The following is a 27,748-nucleotide window of genomic DNA, read 5'->3' as shown; positions in this document are numbered from 1 at the left end:
ACTGATTACCACATATAGCAATCAGAGTCCTTTCTATTTCAGCTTGATTAAACAAAAGCTAACTTGTTTTACATGTGTCAAACAGGTGAAAATGCTCTGGTTGCTTAAATTTGTGTTTTTGTTTATGGGCCACTTTGCAACCAACTTATCCACATTATTCAGAGACTGACATGTTGCTTATTATTTAGTTTCTATCATTTTCCTCATTACATTCTAAGTCAGAACACTCAAAATTGCTCAGTCCTCTTTGTTTTGTACAGCTTTCATCAGTCTCTGGGTTCTTGCAGTTCTGCTTCAGTTCATCTCGTCTCTCAGGGTTTTCCATAATTCTCTCCAGCGATGTAACTGGACTATCATTTCTTTTTAAAATGCAGCCTAGAAGCAAAAATAAGAACAAAAAACAATGTTCACATAAACAATGAAGGACTGGCTGAAACTGGGAGTAATAGAGTTAAGATGATAGTAAGATGATAGTAGTTGCAGATATCCATTGCCTGCACCACAAAGTCATTCCAGTGTTATTATTGTCAGGTCTACCTTACAATATAGAGCCTTGAGGCAACTGTTGTTGTGATTTGGCAATGTATAAATTACACTGAATTGAATTGAAATTCAATTGAATTGAATTGGTGATGAGGTCATCCAGTCATGTTTAGTATTCTAACTGGCAAACTGTCAGGTCTGCGTAACCAAAAAATGTTAAATTTTGCAACGAATATAATCATTGTAATGACTGGTTCCCCAATCCCTGTAATCGCCTTCCAGTTAGCAATAGAGAGAGCAAACAAGAGGGAGTGCAGTAGCAGAAAGCAGAAGAGGAGGTACAAGACAGCAAACCAGCGATACCTGAGTAGGAGCGTGTTATTTGTTTTTGTCTTAGTGACTGTATGGAATACCACAGCAGGATACCAGTGAGGTTAAACAAAAACAAATATATGCGTAACAATAAAAGAGACCACTGAGAGAATGTGCACAAGGAGAGAAATTAGAAGCATTGCTAACAAATATTAGCAAACAAGTAAAACCTGTGCAACTGAAACAACATAAGGTATTTTCTCAGGGAAATGTAACACGAGCAGTTTTCTTTCAGACATGTCTTCACACAACCTGCCTGAGGGTTTACACTTAATTCTTTACATTTTTCAAATGTAAGGATCAGACATTTAATTTTAACTGTCAGACTGAACTATAATTAGTATTTTTCTATAGTCTGTGTTACAGAGTATAGCATGGTGGATGTTGGAGGGAGGACTCATTCTTATTGGGATGTGAGTGGATGTGCTGGAAGGCAGGAAAACAAACACTGGACTGGAGACTCTCTGTGCCCCTGACAAGGAAACTGGACCAGTGTTGGGGAAGTTCCAGCTCCCAGGATGTGATGTGGAGACCCAGCCTCGAATGAAGTCGGGCCTGAAAAGGTGGGTGGCAAGCCTTTTTGAGGAAGATGCAGGATTGATACGTTTTGGCTGCTTGTTCTTCCAAGTGACCACCTTTCCCCTGTTTGTAACCAGGCTAACAACCCTGACCGCGGTGGCTTTGGGCCTTGGATTCCTGGCCAGAGTTGTGTCTTCAGCCAGTAGTTTTACCCGGAGAAAGAACAAATAAATCTTGTGTAACCCATTACAGTGTACGTGTGGTGGTTCGTTACTGGTCAATATTAGAGCTACTACTTTCTTGTACGGAGGCCATTTTGGGCCTTACGTAACATTGCACAATTTTAAAATATAAAGGGCCTTAGTCCTTATACTGAGTAACTAAGATTAAACAGGCAGGACAGGTTCAGTATTATGATTGATATTGTAGCTGCACCTTCATGACTGACATGACACCAGTGCTTCACCAGACTCTTGCTTCTCACACTTAGCATATTATAAAGTTATAACTGACATTGTTAAATCATTTCATAACGTTAAATTTGTTTAATAATGTTAATGATTATTATCAATCTTATTTTCTTAGTTTAAGCTAGGGCATTATGTCCCTACTATATTTCAGAGTATTTGCGTCACTTAATTATGAACATACAGTGTAATGCACACTGTGAAAAGCTAGAGGGGGCAGTTTTCAAATTGACTTCACTACGTTAGAGCAAATTCTGTTTTGTTTTCTTTTATTTTTGGTCTTTTTCTCAGTCTCATTGGCATGACAGCTTTTTCATTCTTTCCAACCTGCTGTGGAATAATAATGCAGCATTAGTTTATATTAACTGTAATGGAGCTACAACATTATGATTTGCAAATAGCAGAGAGAACATTTATATTTTACACCTCAGTGAATTTTAGATTAGTAAAAGAAAAGATTTGGACATATTTAGGATCTCTCAGGGATGCCTGCCTGAATTATATTTAAGTCAGTGGCTCAGTCACAATTTTAAGACATTCCAGGGCTTCTTCAGCACTGCTGAGCTGTAGTGTGTCAACCACAGCGCTTGAGGCTGACTGATTAGCCTTATCTCGCCAATCCAATTGCAGCTTTGAGTGAGAGAAGTGTCAAGACAGACAACAGGTTAAAGTCATGAACTATAGCTCTATCAAATGCTCGAGAAAACCATTGTAGCATTTATGACATTATATTTTAGATAAACATGCATATAAACATATGGCACATAGGATATAACTGTACCTTTCAAAGTGTTTTCACTACCCAGCCTACATTCGAGCAACAATGCTATTAGTCACTGGTGTTCCAATATTAGAGCCCATAATGATAGGAATGGCTGATTGCACATCTAGATCTAGATTAACTTTTAGTAACAGCCATCTTGTTTTGCTTCCTAAATTTAGCCTCCCTTATATTGCTCTGCATACTGGAAACTCAACCCTGCTTGATGTGCCTGGCTCCAGGGTGCACTCTCGCAGCAACAGCTCGGGTTTCTTGCCCAGAGCTGTGCAGCTGACACGGCCACGCCTATATGTGTGTGTTTGTCCTATGAAACGCACACAAGGTTCTCCTTATTATCCTATAGAATAAAGACCGGTTTGTTAGGCAATCCACACCCTGTGTGGCAATAACTCCACTAGGCGCTGATTTCTGCACTGCACCCACTCCTCCTACTGCAGCTAAGGCAAAACTATACCCTAGCCACAATGATACAGTTACTTATGTATACTCCTTGTCCAAATCTCAGTTATATTATATACAAGTATGTTATTAAATGTGTATGTTCACGTATACAGTGAAAAGTTAACTGGAAAAAAAAATACACAGATGTGTCATTATGATAACATTAGTCACTCCTGGAAACACAGCAGCTTGTGAAAGTCACAGTTTAAAAATATATAAATAAAAGTTTAGAAGGTTATTTTGTTTTTTTTTGTTTTTTTTGTTTTTTTTGTTTTTTTTTCTAAATGACATCAGAAACAGCAGTATGCAACATTACGTGATGGCAGAGCTTCAGTTCATCCTTTGTCATTTTTTTTTTTTTTTTTTTTTTTTTTTTTTTTAATAAATAGGACAGGGGGAATGAATGAGAGAAAGAGGGGGAGAGAAAGAAAGAAAACCAAAGGGGAGAAGAGACGGTGAGAAGGGGGGGAAGAGAGAGAAAAAAAAAAAAAAGAACTCCTGGGTCACCTGTATGGAGAAAAAAAAAAAAAAAAAAAAAAACAGAGGAGACAGCAAACAACAAAGAGCAACATAATAATAGAGAAAACAAAGCACCATCACAATAAACTAGCTAGTCATAGATATCAATATTTACTAAATAATAAACGATATTGTGCAGCACGCAAGATAGACAGCGCACAGTGTGCTTTGAGGCAGCAGCCAAGAAAGCTTTAGTCCGCGTCTGTGAATACCCATGTGTGCATACCTGTGTGGATCAGCATGCTTGCATTCCAAAGGTTTCTCCATGTAATGATCTGCTAGGGAGTGTGGGGGGGCCACAGCCCCGTCCTCCAGGGTGTGAAGTGGGTATGGAGGAGATCAAAACTCCAGACATCCAGAGGCCCCCAGAACACAAGAGACCATGGAAGACCAACAGAGGGGCAGCCGCGCCACTGTTCCAGTAAGAGCTGAGGAGAGTCCCAGATGAGGGCTCGCCCAGCAGCCGCGGAGCAGAAGTCAGGGGGAGTTGCAGTGACGCGCCCGTGAGCTCCGCCGGCCCCCAGCTGTGCCTGAGTGACCGAGCCCCAGGCCGAGAGGCCAGGGGCACCCCACCTCCAAAGGGGCCCGAGCGAGCCCCAGGCCCCAGGCCCCGACAAGCGGCCGCCAAGGAGTGAGCCGGTGTGTACCCGGACGCCCACCCCCAGACACAAAGAACCACCAACACACCGACACCTGAGGGAGTCCGCCACCGGCAGGGGAAGTGGTGGTGGGTGGAGATAGGCCTCCAAACCTTGGAGGGCCTGAGGTGTCCCCAGAGAGGTGGCGTCTGATACCCAACCTGACATATAGACACAGACATACAGGCACACACAGACACAAACATCCATTCCCACCCTCATGCTCTCATATGCACTCACTCCACACTCAACCAACGTGGAGACAGACATAAAGAGACGCTGTACACACAATCACACTCCCCAAGCGTACTCTACAAACCGGGTCTAGGTACCCTTGCCCCTGGAGGGGGGAACTGCACCCAGACCCAGGTGGTATTACCCTTTTCCCTGCGGTGGGGAGAGGCAGACCACCCCGACTCCGCAGCAGCAGGGAGGCCCCACACCCCAGACCGCAGTCGGACGGCCAACTCCTCCTACTAGCCCTCCCGCTCCAGCAGGCCGCAGAGAATGGGGGTGGGAGAAGACTCCAAACCTCCCTCCACCTGCTCATTGTAGTGTTGATGCATATGTGTTCTAAGGTGCAATTAAAACCCAGGAGGGCATGGAGCTACCTGCCAAGGAGCAGCAGGTAAGCGCATAGTCCCTCCTGCTAGCCCTCAATGACTAAGTGTATTTAAAATTGAGAGGTGGGCAACGACGTCAGGGGTGAGGTATACACCCTGATGGTGATTTGGACTCCGTGATTGTGCCCACCCCCAAGATCCTATATGTATGTGTAATGAGAGTGTGAATAATGTGAATGTCTAAGTTGTGGGATAAAATTGAGGCAGAGGCAGCCAGAAGGGGACGGGGGGGGGGGGGGGGGGGGTAGCCTCCTCTGCACCCTGGTGACATACCCCCACTCCAAGGCCCTGCATGTGTGGGTGGTTGTGGAGGAGCGGGAAGAGGGAGGCAGCTGGAGATGGGGAGGGAAGGAAGGGAGGGGCAGGTAACCCCTCCCTGGGGCCAGCTCCCCCGCTGACCCCAGTAGGCACCCCCACCCTCCGCGACCCGCCAGGGAAGGGGGGCCCAGGCCCATCAGACCGGGGCCCAGTGCAGTAGCGCCCCCCGGCTCCACAGAGCCCTGGACAGTCCACCCAACCCCACCACAGAGAAAACTGCACCCACCCCACCATCCACACATCTTCCAGACTACATAAGACGGTAAACGCCCAGGCTGAGATCTTCCTCCACCTCTCCTGTATCTCCCCCTCCTGCAGAGAGTTCCTGAAGAGAAGAAAGCTCCTGCAAGATGTGACCATCCCCCCCACCAGTTGAAGAGCCCCCCAGGCGGCTCGACGCACCGGCGGCACCCTGCTCCAGGGCCGGGCCCCCATGCACCCACCCGCCCACAACCCCGGCAACACACCAACCAGGACCCAAGCCCCCGAGGCCCGGCCCGGGCCCCAGCCCAGAGACGGAGCGCCCCCAGAACCTCACGCCCATCCCGGACCCACCCAGGGGCAGCCAGGTTGCCAGGTCAGTAACCCATGTCCGTCAGCACAGACCCTCCCCTAGCCCCGCTGCACGCAGCCGCGAGGAAACAGTCACCTGAGAGCCAACAGAGCCCCCAACCGGACGTGACCGCTACCCCGGGTTGAGCCCCCCAAGGAAGATGCCTCCAGGGAACCCCCCGACGCCCTAAGCCTGTCCCTACCCCCTCACCAATCACAACAGTGAAGGCGGGACCAAACTATGACCCCCCACCCCCACTAGGTGATGGAGCTGATAAAAGGGGCCCAGAGCAATTGATCTAATGTGGTGGCAGAGGCTGTGTCAAGACTAATGTAATCTAATAGATAATTTCTATATTGGTTAGAATTAAGATTATTTTTATTTTTCCAGTTCATGAGGACTGTTTTCTTGGCTATGCATAGGGCAGTGAAGATCATATGGGCTATATTCTTTTCTGAAGTGACATTATCTAAGCTGCCCAGTAGACACACTAAGGGGGAAGTTGGAATGTTACATTTCAGACACTTTGATAAGTCTTCACATATCTCGCGCCAAAACTTTTGCACTGGTGGACAGAACCAAAGAGCGTGGATGTAATTGTCTGGTGTATTGCCTTGACAGTGTGAGCAGTTGTTGGAAGATGTAAAGCCCATCTTGAACATCCGATGACCTGTATAGTGCACTCTATGAAGTATTTTGTATTGTATTAATTGCAGACTGGGATTTTTAATTAATTTAAAAGTTTTTAAGCAAATCTGAGACCAGAAGTTTTGGTCTAGGTTGACTGATAAATCTGCTTCCCACTTTGCAGTAGGAAGGGATATTGATTCATCTAATTTAGAAAGTGTTCTGTATATTTTAGATAATAATTTGGGGGATTTAAGAGTAAGAAAATGTGCCGCACTTAGTGGTGTTTGTAATTCAACTTGACTGAGGTTAAATTTCTTTTTTACTATGGATTTAATTTGTTGATATTCTAAAAACCTTGTCTTGTTGATCCCATATTGTTCAACTAGTCTGTCAAATGGAATAAATTCTGTTCCTTCTAATATATGTTCTAAGTATTTAATTCCTTTACAACTCCATTCTGGGAAATTAATCATATTATTGTTTTGTAATATGTCAGGGTTATTCCAGATAGGTGTACGTTTGCATGGGATTAATGAAGACTCCGTTATTTTTAGAAACTCCCACCATGCTGTTAGAGAAAAGCTGATGTTGATACTTTTAAAGCATTCATGTCTTTTGATGTTTGAGCTAATAAATGGTAGGTCTGAAATCTCTAGATCCTTGCATAGTGCCTGTTCAACATCTAGCCAGGGCTCAACTAAGAAGGTATGTTTTAACCATTCTGAGATGAACTGAAGCCTGTTGGCTAAGAAGTATTGGTGAAAATTAGGCAGATCTAATCCTCCTCTATCCTTGGTTCTTTGTAGCGTTTTTAAGCTAATACGCGGGGGTTTATCTTTCCAAAGGAATTTGGAAATATATGAATCCAGAGATCTGAACCAATCTTGTGATGGTTTGTTAGGGATCATCAAAAATAAGTAATTTATTTTTGGCAAGATCATCATTTTTATAGTGGCGACCCTTCCCATGAGTGATATGGGTAAAGATTTCCATCTAGTCAGATCGCCTTCTACTTTCTTTAGAAGTGGGATGTGGTTTAGTTTAGTTAAGTCTGAAAGCTTAGGAGAGACATTAATACCTAAATATTTAATATTTCCTGATTGCAGTGGGGCAGAGGAAGAATTATGGAAGGAGCAGTTAATGGGGAGAACTGTAGATTTTGGCCAGTTAATTGAATAATCTGAAACTCTTGAAAACCAGTTTATTAAAGTAATTACCTCAGAGAGGTTGGTTTGTGTGTTTTGCAGAAAAAGCAACACATCATCCGCATAGAGACTGATTTTATGTTCTATGTTCTTACATTTTATGCCCTTAATTGTTGTAGCCTGTCTAAATGCTGCTGCTAGAGGTTTGATAAAAATTGCAAAAAGTGAAGGGGAGAGTGGGCATCCCTGTCTGGTGCCCCTCAGGAGACAGAAGCTGGAGGATGTCTGGTCATTTGTTCTGATACGAGCCGTTGGGGAATTGTATAATATTCTTATCCAGTTTATGAAAGAGTTTCCAAAACCAAATTTGTGTAAAGTTGCGAATAAAAATTTCCAATTAACTCTGTCAAATGCTTTTTCTGCATCTAGAGATAATATTATGGTTTCGATGTTTTTATCGTATGAGTAGTCTATTAAATTAAGTAATCTACGAGTGTTTGTTGAGGAGTGCCGACCTTTTATGAAACCAGTTTGGTCAGGATGAATTAAGAGGGGGGTCATTTTCTCTAATCTCTTTGAGAGAGCTTTGCAGATTATTTTAAGGTCTACATTTAAAAGAGAAATTGGACGATAGCTTGAGGGAAATAAAGGGTCTTTGCCTGGTTTTAGCAGGAGACTAATGTTGGCAGAATTCATATTTGGTGGTAGTCTGCCCTTTTCCTCGATTTCCTGCAACATGCTGTGGAATACTGGTGCCAAAATTGTCCAGAATTCTTTGTAGAATTCTGCAGGGAAGGTTATTTTGAACAGTACAAAAGAGGTAATAGGAGCCAGGATCTGTGTGTGTTTGGGTGGAGTACATGTAAGCACAGCCAACAGGTGTGGCTGGACACAATGCTGTTTCAGGAAGACAGAAGAGTCAGCAGCTTAGAAAAAGGGTTATAATTATTTGACTATGAGAGATTATGCTGAAACCATTGGTTTTCTGGGGCAGTGGGGACGTTTCCAGCAAATTGTCTTCTTCTCGCTCGTTGCCACCATTATGCCAAATGGATTTGGTGCTTTCACTCTCGTTTTTCTGACTGATACACCGAGTCATCACTGCCTGGTATCTGGTATCAACCTCACTGAAGACTGGCGTAAAAGTGTCATCCCAATCAAAGTAAGTGACTGCGAGAGCCCCAACTCTGTGATACAGCACATCAAAGAAAACATTTAAACTACTGATGCAGTTTTTCAGTGATAATTGAGTTTGCTTCAAATATTATTCCAATAATGTAACTCAAAACATTTGTATTTATTCGAACACATTTATGCTTATTTCAAAACAAAAAAAACATGCTTGGGAGAAGTAGAAAACTACTTTTGGGAACTAAATGAGTTTTTATGTTGCTGGTAGTTGAAAGTTTAAAAAAAGCAGTGTAAACAATACATTTAAACTAAAAACCATTAAATCTTTATGAAATGCAATAAAATATTGCAAAACAGAAATAGGAAAAAGCACAAAGTTCAAGTTCCCTGGTCGTCAGAAGATCCACATTTCCAAGAAATAGAAACCGGTAATTGTGTATTTTGTGAAACAGAAGAGGAGGATTTGGACCATCTATTCTTTTTGTGCAATTTTATACAAATATTTTGGTTGGAAAAAGCACAAGGGAAGTGTTTCTGGGGAGACAATAACCCGATGTACCAGTTGCAGGAACCCAAAAAATAATAGGTGTGTTTTGTCATGATTCATATAATAGTGATGATGGATTTTTAGGCTAATAGTTAGGCTAACACACTTTCCTCTCATCTTTTCTTTCCTTACAAAACCATAGATCCTCCACTTCTTGGGCTATTTTGGTTCCTGCAACTGGTCCGTCAGGTTATTGTCTCCCCAGAAACACTTCCCTTGTGCTTTTGGAAATCTGTTTTTTCCTATTCCTGTTTTAGTTATTCCTATTTCTGTTTTCGTTTGTACTATTTCCGTTGTATTTTGTGTGTTTTCGCAGCATTTTTGTTATTGCTGGTGTTTTTTTAAGTTGCAGTCCATTTGGCCTCTCAGGGCCACCGTATAGGCCCATTGTTGCCTCAATATTACATATTTTTGTAAACACTATGACATCCTACTGAGTTTTTCTTAAATGTCTCAATACTAATAACCCTAAAACTGTTTGTATCCTTGTGACTATGAGGAGGTGGATGGGAAACAGGAGCTGAGCAGATGCAGCAGATACAGGTTGGATGTGGTCAGAAATCTCTCTGCTCAGGGATACATTCCTGGCAGGGATGTCAACCTTACAGACCTGGAGGAGGAGGGCTGTGTAGATGGGTGGAGCTATAGCAAAGACATCTATGAATCCACTATAGTTTCTGAGGTATGGTCAATCCTTCTTCTACATCTACTTATTTTTCATGTAGTATTTTTTAGCAGCATCAGCTGTTTTTTCTTGATGTTGCAGATATATCATTAAGTCCTTAGTCTATGTGGCTCCTTTCCTCCTACCCTATCCAAGACAGGGGATTTCAGCCCATCCATTTATTCAACAGTTAGGACAGAACACACCTGTGAACATACAGTAGGTGCAGTCAGTCAACATAGGAACATGATATAAATTCCTCTAGAAAACTCTTTCTCTACTGTTATCAACATGGCTTATTTCTCATTATCTTGTTGTAATCTTGTTGACCTTTGAGTCTTCAGCTTGTCATTATTTTGTCAGTGCTTAAAGTTCAAGGTGCTCTTTGGGGATTAGTTTCTGCACACCAGGAAAGACGCACCCTTTTTCTTTCTACTTAGAGTGAAAAGACATTTGAATACAGCCAGCAACAGTCAGCACAAATCACACTGACTTTAACATTATTTCCTGCATGCACATATTCAGTCATTCAACTGTTAATATCTCATTTTCCAGTTTGACTTGGTGTGCAGTAACCAATGGAAGCAGCCGTTCACATCTACTGTTTTCTTCGTGGGAGGACTCCTTGGATCGTTCTTGTCAGGCCAGCTGTCAGACAGGTACTGACATGAGATTCATGTGAAAGAGACCAAACACCACACCATTCTTTAAAGGTTCAGGAAAGGCTTCCGTGTTTCGATATTAAGATTGTCTTTATTGTAAAAAGAAATAAAAATGAAAATCATTTAAAAAGATCATGTTACAGTATACACTTATAATAGTCAGTAATATAAAAGACATGTATTATGCCGCTGAAAATGCTACATCCAGACGAACTTTTCTGTGATTTTAATTGATGATGGAGTTGTATTTTTACCAGTATAATAAGAAATAGAGTGGTAGAACACAGTTATTATTTTGAGATATGTACTTATTTATTTTCAATTTGTGCTCCTTCCATCCAGATTTTAGATGCAATTCACACAACTGTATAGGAAGTACAACACTTTTTATGCATGTATATGTTTACTAATATATTTATCTTCTCTGTCTAGATATGGCAGAAAACCCGTTCTTTTTGCAGCTTTGGCACTACAGACAGTTTTCACCTTTGCTCAAGTCTTTTCTGGTTCATGGATTATGTTCCTCATCATCCTCTTCATCAACGGTTTGGGACAGATGTCCAACTTTGTGGCTGCTCTTGTGTTGGGTAGGATGGAACATTTATTTAGCTATGATACAAAACTAAGGGCCAGATTTATAAGAGGGTGTCATGGTCCTGTGTCAGTGACCCAGTGTTTTTGAGTTTTGTGCTTTTAGTTTTTGATTTCTTGCTCACTTTAGCTCCTCAGCCCTTTAGTATTTCTTGAGTTCTCATTTCAGGTTTTGTTATGTGGCTTCCCTGTGTTCTGCGTTTCCTGTTTTACTTTTAAGGTCTGTGTCTCTTGTCTCGTCATGTTAATTAGGATCAGCTGTGCCTCCCTCCTGTTTGCTGTCCCTTTTTCCTTTTGTGTGTGTATTTATAGTGTGGGGTTGTCTTTGCTCACTGTCGGACCGTCTGTGTTACTCGGTGTATCTCTGTGGCTCTCTGCTCTACATTCTCTGTGTCATCCCTGCTCATCATCCCGTGTAGTTATGGTTTCAGGTTAGTTTTGGTAGCTCCCCATTCTGCATTTCCTGTTTTTTGCCACTACTGTAAATAAAGCTCACTCGCATCTCAGCCTGTACCTGCATCTTGGGTCCTTACTCTCACACACCACATGACTGCTGCCGCAGCCGTGACAGTGGGACAAATTGTAATGACACCACAATCCTAAAAAGTGCCAATGGGAGCGTTAGGTTCTACTGCTGATCTACTAACATCATGCCAATTAATAAATGATGCAGTTTGAAAGATGCATTTTGATGCAATCTAACACAAGGAGCATAAACTAGGGAGCCAAGAATAGAAAACACCAGAGGAATGTCTAAATGCAGGTTTTACACGTGTGCTTTGTACAGCAAAAAGAGCAGCAGATGTTTTGATATAAGTGCAAAATTAGTCAGAAACTGAAGTCAGGTGACAGCTCAAATGGAGTGAAGGAGTCATTCAGAAGACAGCTGCTTTATTGCAGATCATTCTGCTGTAACTCTCACAGCTAACCTGTCAGGTGTCACATCACTCACATATTTCTGAGTAGTTTCTGCAGCCTCTATGCTTTTATTCAGTTTCTTAATGCACACTGTGTGCGTTTAGTCTGTGTGCCATATATACCCAATGGCAAGGTGCATTTAATCCTCACAAAAATCACTCTGAAACACATTTTGACAAGTCTTTACTGGCAAGCCCCCGCTGCCTCCAGCACTTTCAGTCTTTCCAGGGGTCTCAGCACACTTTTACATAAAATAACAGGCAGTGATTGGCAAATTTGCTGCAGATGCGTGAACCCTCTCAGTGGACAGTGCTTCTAGAAGCACTCTGTCTCACGTGTCCCTTTGCAGCTGAGCCACAAACCACACCTCACTGCCATAAACAAATTCAGATGTTAAAAAAATATACATGAAAGCTTATTTATTGTGGGGTGGCACTCTGCATGGTGATGATAACATACAAACAGAGTTTTTTGTGCAATCTTCAGTTTGTTTCCTTTTTTTGTTTTGTTTTTTGTAACACATAAGTTTTTATTCATCATTACCCCCTCTTTTTTTGCAGGTTCTGAGGTCTTAACTGGCAAAGTGCGTGTCCTTTACTCATCTTTGGGCACATGTCTAGGCTTTGCTATTGGATACATGATACTTCCACTCTTAGCATACTTTTTAAGGGACTGGAAATCACTGTCATTGGCTTTATCTTTGCCTTGTGTGGCCTACGTCCCCTTTTGGTGGTAGGTGGCACTAGCTCTAGCATATCTATCTCTCTACATATCTTTATATAGCATTCCCTGTAGGAACTGAATCAAATGTATTGACTTGCTTGAAACTGTGGTGGACATTAGTCAGGGGGGAGTTTCCATAGACTGTGACATACACAGATGATATTGTTATCTAAAGAAAGAGTACGGTGTAGGTGCAAGAGAGCCAAGCCAGGTGGAAATATGGACTGCAGGAATGATAGCCAGTAGAAGAATATGTATGTGAACGAGAGGGATGCAGTTGGAATGGTGAAGATGCAAAGAGAGGGTAGTGAGGCCTGCTGTAATGTAAGGTTTTGACACAGTAGTGTTTACAGAAAGACATGAGGCCAAAATGAAGATGGCAGATTTTTCAGTTACTAGAAGCAGACAAGATTAGATATAAATATTTCCTAGGGACAGCTCAATATTTGGAGAGAAAAAGAGGCAAGGTTCAGGTTGATATGGTTTGAAGATGGACAGAGGAGAGATAGCTGATACACTGGGAAAAGGATGTTAAACATGGAGATGGCAGACAGGAGAAGAAGAAAATCACAGATAAGGTTTATGGATGTAGTGAACGAGGAAATGCATGGGTCAGTGTGATAGAAGAGGATCTTAAGGATAAGGTGTGACAGATGAAGATGATCCTCTGTCACAACCCCTAAAGGGAGCAGCTGAAACAAAAAGAACAAACTGTTCCCACTAACAAGTTTATTGACCTTATTTCACTGTCTTTTTTGCTTTGTCTCCAAAATCCCTCTGATTAAGTCTGCATCCTTCTGTTTGTGTTAAATATTAAGCCAGGCTTATGCCAGAGTCTCCCCGGTGGTTGCTTTCTCGAGGCAGAGTTGAGGAAGCCGAGGCCATTATAAGAACTGCTGCTAAGTGGAACAAAGTTCAAGCTCCGAGGATCATCTTTGAAGACTGTGGTGTAAGTGAACTTTCACTTAAACATTACTGGATTAACCCAAGATGCAGAACACAGTTGTTATCATTTGAAAACAAGTTCAAGTTTTACAAATAAATAAATATATTAATATATATATATATATTTTTTAATATATTTGACATTTGACTGATATTATTAGTATAAAAATGCATGAAAAAAAAGAAATCTTAAACATTTTTGTGTTTTAATATTTTTTGAAAAAGCCCTGCTCACACAGTCAAACTAATTTTATGTGTCTTCCAGACAGAAAAGATGCAGACACACTCCAAGGAGCATTACAATGTCTTTGACCTGCTGAGGCAGAGCAGCATCAGAGCCACAACACTCATCCTCTGCTTTGTGTTGTGAGTAAACAGTGAAGACAGTGTGGTACATAGCGACTTAATGAGACATCCTCAGATTGAGAAAATAATGAAACAACGAGAAAATTAACAAACAAGGAATTTGCCGGATTCCTCATGGAAATCAAAAGGAGAATTAGCAGATAAACAGCTAAAATGACCTGTCTCTTAACTAAAAATGATTTTTTACTAAAAGAAAATTCATTTTTCTTTTGGTTTTTCATGTATTTCTGTTTCCATAATATAAGATCTGCGATAGACAAAATGATTACGATTTGCATTTGAAAAAAATGCATGCATGCAGAAAAATCTTTGGAAAGTTCACTTAGATGAAAAAAACGCTTTCATTTCCCTTTGATTTTCCCAGGTTCACTATGATTGTTGGCTACTATAGCCTGTCTTTCAATACAGCACAACTCCATGAAAACCCCTACATCAGTTGCTTCATCTCAGCAGTTGTAGAGATTCCAGCATACATTTCCAGCTGGATGGCTCTGCTATACCTTCCACGACGCCTGTCTGTGATCCTTACGTTGGTCTTCGGAGCCGTGCCACTCTACCTGATTCAACTTGTTCCAGATGGTAAAATTTCTTAAAAGCAAGCTGCAAGAATTCACATTAGAACAATTGATGAGTCATATATAAGTTACCTATTGCTTAAAGTGCCCATACTATAATTATTCCTTTTCCTTTGATGAGTGATACACACTACTGTGATTTTTTTTAAATTTATTTATTATGTGCTTTCAAGGACCCAGACTTTCTTGTTGGTTTTTTTGTATTTTGTCTTGGTCTTCTAAATTTCAGTCATTGTAATTGTCCATTTTAGGGAAAAAATGTTGTTAAGCCACTGTTAAGCATTGATTTATGAATCATTCAAGCATAACAGGGCACCTAGCTCAAAGCATGAAACACTGTCGTGTCTACCTACAACTCATAACAAAGAACCTAAAGTATTGCTTTAGGCATTCGTTACTAGCAGCCTGCCATTGAAACGTGTAATTTGTTCTCATTTCTTCAGTGGAATCTATAAAAATGTCAAAGATAACAGTTTGACAAGGATGAAATTATATTTTTACAACAACAAGATGCAAAGAGTGATGTTTGCTGAAAATGCAGCATAAACTGGGATGGTGTGCAATGTATGGCTGTCAAAAAAAAACATTCCTAAGGAGGGTAAACAAAAAGGCTGAGATATACCAAAATCCTCAAGAACTGGAACAAAAATCATTTTTAAAACTTTTGGTTTAAAAGTACCTATTATCTGAAGGACAACAGCTTCAACTTTTAGCATGGCAATATAGTAAAAACATACCTATATAGAAAAACACGCATTGGCTTCCTTACAGCCTGGACCCCAACATTATTGAAACGGTCTGGGATCGTCTTGACAGAGAACTGAACAAAAGGCAGGAAACAGACAAAGATGTGCTATCTGGAACCAAATATTGACTTTAACCTCCTTTGTACTATACAAAGAAACCTATATTCCCATATGGGTTTGCACATGTTCTAATAAATCACTGCACCTGCTTCCCATCTTCCAGGTAACATCTAAAGAAAAAGGGGACCAAAAGTCCCAAAAAATTATTTTTGGAAAGCACTGTAGCTATTTTGCACATAAAAGTTCTTCCAGTTACAAATTATAAAGCCTCTGGCAAAGATAGTTATTCTTTCATACATATAAAACACTGAACCTTTCTTTGCCTGACGTAACTGATCTATCATCAGTTATCTGCATGCAGTGACGTGTCTGCAGAGCAGCTGTTTGGCAACATTTTCTTCAAAGAACAAGAAATTGACTCAATCCAAATGCAACAGCTGCCTTAGAGCCTGCTAAAATTTTCGCATTAGAGCCCCTTCTGCTAACTCTAAAATGTCTCAAAGCATTACAAAAGTTTAGGATTACTTTTTTTTTTGTAATGTAATGTATCCTGGAAAAAGGTAGCTTCCTGTATCTTTAGTTCTAGCCTTGTCCATGGCTATTGTTGTTTACATTAGCATTAGTACTGACTGGGGGATGATTATTACAGTATCTTTCGGCCCAGAGAATGCATGAATGCATTTCTTTCTGACTTTCTGCTGGAATCCACAGTCTCTTCTGGTTCATTGTGTATCAGGAAACTACAGGTGTATGTTAAGGGCAGATAGCTTTCAGGAGACTATGCCAAAGTTGCCTTTGATGAGCTGACAAATCACAAATCAGGCTTTTCTGGAGGTGGGGCCCTTAAAGGGACAGAGGTTGAAAAGAGGATGGAAAAAAACCCAAAGCATCAGTGTGCATTGTGCGAAATGTGATACGTTATTTAACATTGTAGGATGTGAACCAACAAAAATATGAACATGTAAATAATCATAATAGAAGAATAGAATTTGTTTTTGTGATCTTTTCGTGTTACTAGGCAGGAAGTGACTATATGATAGGTATATGCAGAATTACCATCTTATATAAAACAAGTTTCACAGACTTGATTAGAGTTTTGTCTCTTACTGTTTACTTATATCTACAAACTAAACAAATGTATTATTCTTTAGATCTATCAAATCTGGCTCTTGCACTGGAAATGCTGGGTAAGTATTCAATCACGACCGGTTCCTCCCTGATGTTCGCCTACACCGCAGAGCTTTACCCAACAGTGCTCAGAAACACAGCAACGGGGATAAGCAATACTGTTTCCAGAATTGGAAGTTGCATTGCCCCTTTATTGTTAAGTCTGGGTGAGTGCATTGATTAATATTCATTTAGCATTAGTACTAACTGTTTCTGACTGTCTGTTTTACCTCATTTGATTAAATTTCTATATTTTATAAATGCACACTCATAAAGGAGTTTTCTCTCATCCTAACTTCCCCCTCTGTGTCTTCAGGTATGTATTATAAGTATCTACCTTATATTATATTGGGAAGTCTGGCTGTTGTGGCTGCCTTTGCAGCTCTTTTCCTTCCAGAGAGTTTTAAGAAACCTCTTCCTGAAACTATTGAACAAATGCAAAGACGAGAAAGGTAAGCTACTTTCATTCACAGTTTATTTTACTTTCTATGAAGTAATAAAGGCAATTGTAATTTTACATTCTTATACAGCAAGTTCTTTAAACATGGTACACAGTATGCAGAAAAGTATGTTGTCAGGCGAGTATCTGTCATTTAGGGAGTTAGTGAAAGTGACTGAGTAGAAGTGAAGTAGAAGTTTCAGGGTGACTCTAAATGTATCATCATGTTCAATTTAACTTTAAATGTTGGGTATGTAAATTTAAAAAATCATTGACTATCACTGACTATCATTGACCTGAACACGACAGGAAGGTTAAGAAGTGAGATTGCTATTTATTTCCAAGTGAACTTTACTGCCACCAAGTGGCCAAATGTTTTGTTTTGGGGTTTTTTTTGCAGATTGAATGAAAGCCCTTAGCCAATAGTACAAAAAATAAGTGTTCACATCTTATAAGTAATAATGATAATGAAGTTTATCGCTGAAAATAAAACTCGTGTTTGTCTTTCCTCTTTAAAACAGGGTGAAGTGCCCATGTCTTACAAGAAATATGACGCCTGTACCTGTGGTACCAATGGACAGTTCACTATGACTATTTGTTTGTCCTGGTCTAGACAGATGTTGTTGTTGTTTACAGTCTTTTATATTTACATTTTGTTTGGCTTTGTTGTCTGTTAAATGACTGAAAGCTGTATTATATATAAATAGTCTCATAACAAAGATAAACCTATAATTTTCTTTTTTTTGTCTTATTTAACCAATAAATCCTCAATAGATGGTTAATAATAAATGCTGTCTTGCACAAGTTGGAAGTTTTCCCATATTTCTTGGAAACCTATTATGCAAGTGATGGTCAAAGATTATCTTTCAACATCTGAGCATTTTGTTATTGCCTTTGTAATCTATAACCCAGTGGTGACTATAAAAAGTCAAATTTGGAGTTGATACCTTTAAGAATGCACACTACATAAAAGCTCTGCAGAGTTTCTGGAGTCCTCACTTTCAGAGTAGCACTTGTTTATTTATGCAACTTTTTCTTTAAAGAGTATTTTTTACTTTCACAATAGATGAAGAAGTGATTTAAAAGACAGAATTCCAAGAGTATGCAGGATTATGATGAAGTCACAGCATTTCTTGGTCACTGGGGACATTTCCAGCAAAGTGTTTTCTTCCTACTTTGTGCCAGCGTGTTGCCAAATGGATTTGGTTCTTTTTCCCTCATCTTCCTGACTGACATTCCCAGACACCACTGCCTGGTTCCTGATATTAACTTGACAGAAGACTGGCATCAAGCTATCATTCCAATGGAGGTAAAGAAGTATATTAATTAAAAGAAACAAGAAGAGCTGCATGTAATCTTTACAACACCAATACAGATAAGTTGTGTCAGTGTTGCAATCAAATCATCTAAATCTAATATTTTCTTCAAAGGTATTTAATGTATTTAGTCTGAAATGTCAGTATGAAATTTGAGTCGTGAATTACATAACCACAAGACCAAGAAAAACTTCACATAAAGCAAAAATTTAGGTGAAAAAGAAATAGTATTTTCACTCTGCAGCTTTGATACACAAACTGGAACATCATTATAAAAGTCTGGCTTGTGCAAGATAACTTCTCGACAATGCGTTCTGTAACTAAGTCGTTATGACAGATGAGTCATGATAACAAAATTTGAATCATTTAAGGTGGGGCGAAATCTGCTTTGGATTTGTATGACAGTCAGTGGCAAAGGAAATGCTGCATGGCTGGAAGGAAGGATAGTTCCCACTAAAAGTCTGTGAATGTCACTCAGTCATTCAGCCAGCACAGCATAAACGAAAGCTACATTTGAAATAGCTTCCTTCTTTAGAAACAGAGTTAGTCAAATGCAATACCAGCCCAATACCAACACTTTAAAAGGCATATACAGTAACACACAATTATATATTATTTATAATCACACTCAGACCCATTTAATGGGCAGGACAGTTAAAGCGAATTCACAATTACTTGTAATTACCTACTTTTTTTCTAAGACAACATGTTGTATGTTTGAATTAAATGTTAATGTTGGAGGATGTGCAAATTTTTTAAATGTGTGTGTCTGATATTTACTTTAATGATCATATTTGCAGCTTTGTAGATGTATTTTCTTTGCATTCTGCAAAGCCAGCTTTAGCTTTAAGCTCAATAAAGTAGAATGGCCATATTTTATGATAGGGTATATATTTATATGTGTGAAGGGTTATTATGAGCACTAAGTGGTCAAAATACTGTCATGGTTTGGGGTTTTATGATTTTGGACTTTGCATTCTTGTTTATTTTTAACCATTCTTTATTTTAGCTTTAGTTTTGAGTTGTGTTTTTTAGAGTTCTTACAGGTTTTAAGATTATCTTTACAAGAGTAATGCCTCTGTGTCTAATCTTTAGTTGTTGAAACTTTGTGATCTTGTTTCTGTTGGTTTTTTGAATTGTATTGTGATCGCTTGTGTTTTACTTTGATCTGGCCCTTCCAGTGTACCCCTGTCTCTTTTAGGTAATTCCCCCCTAGGTTACTTCCTGTTTTATTTTGAAATTATTTTGTTTCTTGTTTAGTTTCGTTTTTTTTCCTCTTTTGTCAATAACCTAATTCTCCTGTTATCCAGTTCTACATTTCAGTATTTGTTTGTTTGTTTCTGTTTGCTTGCTTTTTTGTTTGTTTTGTTGTTGTTGCAGTTACTTTAGATTTGTTTTTCTTTATCTTTCTAGAGCATGCTATTTCCTTTATAGTATGGTATTCAACACAATTTCACAGAAAAGTAAATAAATTAATGCATTTATTTACCTGCAAGATGGTGAATGGGAAGCTGGAGCTGAGCAGATGTCGGAGATACAGGCTGGATGTGGTCAAAAATCTTTCAGCTCAGGGATATATTCCAGGCCAGGATGTTAATCTTACTAACCTGGAGCAAGAGGGGTGTGTTGATGGGTGGAGCTATAGCAAAGACATCTATAAATCCACTATAGTCTCTGAGGTAAGTGTGTAATACAGACGATATTTGAACAATGATTGACAATTGAAAATTAAGATCTGACGAGGCATAAACAGCACCTGAAGTCTTTGTATTGTTTTATTCAATTTTTTATGCCTGGACGTTTCAGTTTGACCTGGTGTGCAGTGAAGAGTGGAAGCAGCCGTTTACTTCCACAGTTTACTTCATGGGAGTTTTAGTTGGATCCTTTTTTTCAGGACAGCTGTCAGACAGGTAAAGTTAAAAAATAATACTTGTTTCCCCCTTTTAAGCAGCACAAACTGTATATTGATCTTTTAAATTCTTTCTAGCTATCATTACATATTAATACTTTATAATATGGCTTCCTGTAATTAGACTTAATTTCAATTTATTTTATTTGAAATTAAAATGTACTTATATTTACCTACAAATACTTAAAGTTAGGTACACTAGAATACGTACAATTCTTACAAACAGTAATAAGTACTGTAATTTTACAAAATACAATTTAATTTTGTGGAAAAACAAACAATATTTATTCATTGTTTATTTCTTTTTCTTTTTTTCCCTGCAAAACCACAACTTGTTATCGCCTTATTCTAGTGTACATACATTTAAGACTGTAAGTCAATGTAATTCTTAAAAATATATATATTTTTTAAATATTTTAATTATTATAATTTCAAATAAAATGTGTTTAAATTCAATTTAATTACAGGCGAATTAGACTCTTATATAGTTAATAGTTTCAGGCCGTATTATAAAGTGTTTTTAATTTCTACAATTGCTCTGTTTAGCATGTAATAAAAGTCCTCATTACATTTTTACTTTATTGCAGAGTATTATATTGCTATTACCAATAAACACACAAGTATACTTTTTAATAAATACTTTATAATAAATACTTTATGATACGCAGTATGTCTTATTTGTTTTTTTACACTTATTTCATCTTTTGACTTTTCGTTGTAGATTTGGAAGAAAGCCAGTTCTGTTTCTGACCATGGCACTTCAGACTCTTTTCACTTTTGTTCAAATCTTCTCATCATCTTGGACAGTGTTCTGCATCCTCCTGTTCATCAGTGGTTTGGGACAAATCTCTAACTATGTTTCTGCTTTTGTGCTCGGTAAAGGCATATTTTTGGTTCTTTGGTTACTGCAACAATGTGTCCAATAACCTCCATTGCCTCAAAACTTCTGTTGGCTTTCTCTGTGTGTGCAGGCACTGAAATCTTCACTGGCAATGTGCGGGTCCTTTTCTCATCCATGGGTGTATGTCTTGCCTTTGCCTTTGGCTTTATGATGCTTCCTCTCTTTGCCTACTTTTTAAGGGACTGGACATATCTCCTGTTAGGTATATCTCTCCCTGGCCTTCTCTACTTTCCTCTTTGGTGGTAGGTTGTTCTTGAAAAAAATAAAGCTGCGTTTGTGTTAAGTTTATCTTCTCATGAATTCATTAGACAGGGTGGGCCATTTATGGATACACCACAATAACATGGGAATGGTTGGTGATATTAAAGTCCTGTTTGTGGCACATTAGTATATGTGAGGGGGCAAACTCCTCAAGATGGGTGGTGACCATGGTGGCCATTTAGAAGTCGGCCATCTTGGATACAACTTTTGTTTTTTCAATAGAAAGAGGGTCATGAGACACATCAGACTTATTGGTAATGTCACAAGAAAAACAATGGTGTGCTTGGTTTCAACGTAAGGCAAGGCAAGGCAAATTTATTTGTATAGCACAATTCAACAACAAGGTGATTCAAAGTGCTTTACAGAGACATTAGAAACAAAAACAAATAAAAAGCATGATTTAAAATTGATTAAAACAAGCAAACAAACTAACTAACTAAACACACACATTTCACACCTGTTCGCGCGATCTGAACCCTTATCGTAAGGGGAGCTACCAGTCCTTCTGTGGACGAGCTACTTTCTATTTTAAATTCCCTGAATTTAAAATACTCTCTAGACCCAGTCTAGACCCAGTTGGGGAGCTACCCAGAGCTCTAATCCCACACCTGTTCGCGCGATCTGAACCCTTATCGTAATGGGGAGCTACCAGTCCTTCTGTGGACGAGCTACTTTCTATTTTAAATTCCCTGAATTTAAAATACTCTCTAGACCCAGTCTAGACCCAGCTGGGGAGCTACCCAGAGCTCTAAACCCACTTAACTAACAAACAAACAAACAAACAAACAAACAAACAAACAAACAAACAAAACAGTATATAAAATCAAAACAGATAAAATCAGAACAGTAGATAAAATCAGTTTTGAAATTTAAGCTTAACAAACAAACAAAACAGTATATAAAATCAAAACAGATAAAATCAGAAATAGATAAGATCAGTAGTTAGTGTAAGTTTTGAAATTTAAGCTTAAAAGTGTGGATTTGGTGCTTTATTCAAATGCAGCTGAGAATAGGTAAGTCTTCAACCTGGATTTAAATAAACTGAGTGTTTCAGCTGATCTGAGGCTTTCTGGGAGTTTGTTCCAGATATAAGGAGCATAAAAGCTGAATGCAGCTTCTCCATGTCTGGTTCTGACTCTGGGAACTGATAAAAGACCGGCTCCAGATGACCTGAGGGATCTGGAAGGTTCATACTGGGTCAGGAGGTCACTGATGTATTTTGGTCCTAAACCATTCAGAGCTTTATAGGCCAGCATCAGAACTTTAAAGTCTATCCTCTGACGGACAGGCAGCCAGTGTAAAGACCTCAGAGCTGGACTGATGTGGTCCACTTTTTTGGTCTTAGTGAGGACTCGAGCAGCAGAGTTCTGAATGAGCTGTAGTTGTCTGACTGATTTTTTAGGTAGACCTGTAAAGATGCTGTTACAGTAATCAAGCCTACTAAAGATGAATGCATGGACTAGTTTTTCCAGGTCCTGTTGAGACATCAGATCTTTTATCCTTGAAATATTCTTGAGGTGATAGTAAGCTGATTTTGTTATTGTCTTAATGTGTTTTTCTAAGTTTAGGTCTGCATCCATCACTACACCCAAATTTCTCACCTGGTTTGTGGTTTTTAGATGTATAGATTGAAGTTCTCTGGTGACCTGTAATCGTTTTTCTTTGGCGCCAAAGACTATTACTTCAGTTTTGTTTTTGTTTAGTTGGAGAAAATTGTGGCACAACCAGTCATTGATTTCCTCAATGCATTTACCAAGAGCCTGTACAGGGCCTCGGTCTCCTGGTGACATTGTGATATATATTTGTGTGTCATCTGCATAGCTGTGGTAGTTTATTTTGTTGTTCTTTATAATCTGTGCCAGTGGGAGCATGTAAATGTTAAACAGAGGGGGTCCCAAGATGGAACCTTGGGGAACTCCACATGTGATACTTGTCTGCTCGGATGTGAAGTTACCTATTGATACAAAGTATTTCCTGTTTTCTAAGTATGTTTTGAACCAGTTTAGTACAGTTCCTGAAAGACCTGCCCAGTTCTCCAGTCGTTTGAGTAATATGTTGTGGTCAACTGTATCAAATGCTGCACTGAGATCCAGTAAAACTAGGACTGACATTTTTCCACTGTCTGTGTTCAGACATATGTCATTAAACACTTTTGTCAGAGCGGTTTCAGTGCTGTGGTTCTGTCTAAAACCTGACTGGAAGGCATCGTAGCAGTTATTCTGTTTTAAGAAGTAATTGAGCTGTTGAGAAACTGCTTTTTCAATGATCTTACTTTAAAATGGGAGATTTGAGATCGGCCTGTAGTTTTTCATTTGTGTCTTGTCAAGATTGTCCTTTTTCAGTATAGGTTTGATTACAGCAGTTTTTAGTGGTTCTGGAAACACACCTGACATTAAGGAAAAGTTGACGATCTGTAACAGGTCTGACTCTAAAGTCTTTGAGACCTTTTTGAAAAAACGTAACTTTATTCTTTCATGAGTTATTTACAAGTTTCTCTTTGTTCACAGCCATTGACATGCTGTGGGTCCATTCTTCATCAATGGAAACCTCAAGGCCACTGGATATTTGAAATTGCTACATGATGATGTGTTTCCCTCTTTATGCACTGAAGCTGGCACGTTCCCTGAGTTTTTGCAGCAGGATGGTGCACCACCACATTATGGGTGCCAGGTCCGAGCAGTCCTAGATGAACAGTTTCCTGGAAAGTGGATTGGTCGTCGTGGGCCAGTTGAATGGCACCCAAGGTCTCCTGATCTGACCTCCTTAGACTTTTGTCTTTGGGGTCATCTGAAGGCAATTGTCTATGGTGTGAAGATACGAGATGTGCAGCACCTGAAACTACAGATACTGGATGTCTGTGCTGGCATTTCTCCTGCGGTGTTGCTATCAGTGTGTGAAGAGTGGGAGAAGAGGGTTGCATTGACAATCCAACACAATGGGCAGCACATTGAACAAATTTTATAAGTGGTCAGAAACTTGTAAATAACTCATGAAACAATAAAGTTACGTTGAAACCAAGCACACCATTGTTTTTCTTGTGACATTACCAATAAGGTTGATGTGTCACATGGCCCTCTTCCTATTGAAAAAACAAAATTTGTATCCAAGATGGCTGACTTCTAAATGGCCACCGTGGTCACCACCCATCTTGAGGAGTTTGCCCCCTCACATATACTAATGTGCCACAAACAGGACTTTAATATCACCAACCATTCCCATGTTATTGTGGTGTATCCATATAAATGGCCCACCCTGTACAGTATATAACTTCTGGCCAAGCATCAAAGAGAGTAATAAGCAATACTATAACTTCTGTTCCACCGGATCCAGGCTAAATCTTTTTGTTTCTTTGTGTTGAATACTGATGCAGGTTAATCCCAGAGTCTCCTCGGTGGCTGCTTTCACAGGGAAGAGTGGAGGAAGCAGAGAACATAGTGAAATATGCTGCCAAGAAGAACAAAGTAGAGGCTCCACAGGTCATCTTTGATGATTACGATTCACCAGTAAGTTGGCTTTGAATTAAATCATTCAGGCACGTAAAGAGAATCTGAGGAAGACACATAAATATCTCTCGCACTATGCACGACAATACCCAAATGATCAGAAATATTACTGTTACCAAAAAAGGGATAGAACCCTGGAGCAACAGATATTGCCATATGTACAGATGCTGAGACTGGGATTTTGTGTCTTTTAGGCAGATAAGACTCAGGCTAATGAACGTCACAGTATCTTCAGCCTGCTAAGGACTGCAAACATCAGAAACACATCGATCATTCTCTGCCTTGTGTGGTGAGTAGTAATTCAAAGCACTTATATTTTGGGGATGAATAGAATATCCTATGTGTATCGCTGAATTCCCATAAATGATGAGAGAACAGAAAAAAAGACAGTTTTGTTTAGAAGAGCAGTGTTTTGCTCTAAGCCATATTTATTCACATTATATTTTTACAAGCACTTGCAGCACCATCACCCACTGCAGGCCCATAATCACCAGAGAGCTGGCTGCACTGGCCTTGCAGACACATAATTCCTGCTGGTTTGGCACTCAGTGAACACAACTAGCAGTATTCACTGGTGACAAGCGTTTGAAGGTCTTTTTCAATGCAATCCCAATAGTCTCCCAGAAAAGCTCCTTACTGGTAAGTCACTGGGAAGAGTTGGAGTGTAATGCATTGTAACGTAACACATTACAGAGATGTGATTATTGATTTTGGTAGTGAGAAGTGCAGTAGTAATATGATTAATAACAAAAACCTCATCGTTCAATTGCATGAATAGATAATATAAACCCACTACTGCTAATTCCAAGCAGATTCCTTTTCAGATTGCTACCATGTTTTATTTGACATATGTTTACAGGTTCACTCTAAGTACTGGCTACTTTGGCTTATCCCTAAATACATCTCGACTCCATGCCGATCCATTTATCAGCTGTTTCATCTCAGCAGCCGTGGAGGTTCCAGCATACATTACCAGCTGGCTGGCTTTGCAATACCTTCCACGACGACTCGCTGTCGTAAGCATCTTGCTCCTTGGAGGAGTATCACTGTATTTCATTCAACTTGTGCCTCATGGTAAGCAGAAAAAATGCACCATATTGTGTCCATAGGAGTGTCAGAGGTTTTATTTATTTATTTATATGTCTGAGGTTTTTTTCAGGCAAATCTTATCTCAAATACCGACATTAGAAGTAGGTACTGAAGCAAATTAGTATATAGCCTTATACAAATCTTTAATTTTTTTTTCCCTTCAGGTCTATCATATCTGTCTATTACTCTAGAGATGGTGGGAAAATTTGGTATTACCACCGGTACTGCCCTGATGTTTGTATATACAGCAGAACTGTTCCCAACAGTACTCAGGAATACTGCAACAGGAATGTGTACTACTGTATCCAGAGTGGGAAGCTGTATTGCACCATTTTTGTTAAAGCTGAGTGAGTGAAGGAATGTTTCTCAAATCTTCATAAATAAGCATTTTATCAAGTATATCTAGTGGTCTGTGTAGACTACAAATTCCCACACTACATTACGTTGCATAAACACAAGGCCAAGGCCTTTCTCCAATCCTAATTGCTCCCTGTCTTTGTGCAGGTCAGTACTTTAAATATCTGCCTTATATTACACTGGGGACTCTTGCTGTTGTGTCTGCCTTCGCTACTGTGTTCCTACCAGAGAGTTTCGGACGGCCTTTGCCTCAAACTATTGAACAGATGCATAAAAGAGAAAGGTGAGATCAGTTGGAAGAACATATGTAATATTTATTGAATGTGAAACTTGTCATAAAAACTTGACCTCAGACGTAGATCTCAGACTTGTGATAACGTAGTAACTCTGCAACTACAAAAATTGACTCTTAGTGTGTCTTAAAAGCACCAAAATAGCAATAACTAATTTGGCAGTAAACACAAAGATGGTGACACTTTTACAGACGTCCTTTCTGCAAAAACAAAACTGTGTTTTCTTTGTCTTTTGTCCCGCACAGAATGAAATGTCCCTTCATTACTAGAAAAGGACAATCAAAACACGTGAAGATTTTTGAAAGTCGACTATGATTGTTTCCAACACCGATGACTCACGAATATATTGTTTTTACTTCCTGTGTCTCACTGCTATGTTTTTGCTGTTCTTTGCATTGGAGTCAGTAATAACATGGTAATAAAGTTGAAGAAAACGAAGTAATTACACAATTTGAATCCAGACGATGTTGTTTTAACAGTGTGTATGACTGAAGGTAAACTTAATGTAACCAATATTTTTGGAGCAGCAGCTTGAATGTCCTTGTTGGTTAGCAGAACAGGCTGTCAGCAATTTTGCTATGTAATTTGGTTAATCTTGAAACATAAAGCATTATTTTATTACATGTTTGCATTTGTTTAATATGCAATATTTTCAATAGGGCACGTTTGACAAACTCATAATTACTTTATTACTTTATGAACAATTTTCTGTAACTGAAGTCATAATCTGTGAAGAATTAGTGAATTTGTTGTTGTGTGTAAAGAGTGAGTACTGAAATAATGATTTAGTAATGACAAAAAATCTATCTCTTCTACCTACCCTTTCTTCATTTATTATGCTACAGCCACAGAAAGCACAACTGTGATTGGAAACTGCAGCATGAACAAAGTTACTGCAACCATGTGCAATAAACTTCATTTCACTTCATTTAAATGGTTGATTTAACCCTTTCATGCATGAATTATAACAACCTCAATCAGGTTTTTTTCTTAAATATTTATATTCATCATCATGAATGAATGAATAATGAAACACGTCATACATCTATAGTAACATTAAACGTCCAGTGGGTGCCAGGGTATGGAGTGACACATC

The 27,748-nt window shown here is 39.3% G+C and overlaps 1 protein-coding gene across 1 annotated transcript; it reads left to right on the top strand.

The window, feature by feature from the left end:
* Positions 1-1,240: 1,240 nt before the first annotated feature.
* On the top strand, positions 1,241-26,994 carry LOC309715658 (solute carrier family 22 member 21-like). Its single transcript, XM_082548945.1, has 23 exons — positions 1,241-1,418; positions 1,512-3,297; positions 8,286-8,651; positions 9,667-9,849; positions 10,387-10,490; positions 10,926-11,080; positions 12,563-12,734; positions 13,548-13,674; positions 13,936-14,036; positions 14,401-14,615; positions 16,569-16,751; positions 16,901-17,036; positions 18,107-18,332; positions 19,836-20,018; positions 20,146-20,249; positions 20,970-21,124; positions 21,220-21,391; positions 24,781-24,913; positions 25,108-25,202; positions 25,773-25,987; positions 26,167-26,349; positions 26,507-26,642; positions 26,898-26,994. The coding sequence occupies exons 3-23, from the start codon at positions 8,445-8,447 to the stop codon at positions 26,965-26,967; spliced, it is 3,255 nt and encodes a 1,084-aa protein (XP_082405071.1). The 5' UTR covers positions 1,241-1,418; positions 1,512-3,297; positions 8,286-8,444; the 3' UTR covers positions 26,968-26,994.
* Positions 26,995-27,748: the final 754 nt, after the last annotated feature.

Source organism: Aulonocara stuartgranti (assembly GCF_965226115.1).
Source record: "Aulonocara stuartgranti genome assembly, chromosome: 10".
NCBI lineage: Eukaryota > Metazoa > Chordata > Actinopteri > Cichliformes > Cichlidae > Aulonocara > Aulonocara stuartgranti.
Note: the sequence above shows the minus strand (reverse complement) of the source record. Positions and strands in the feature narration are given on the sequence as shown.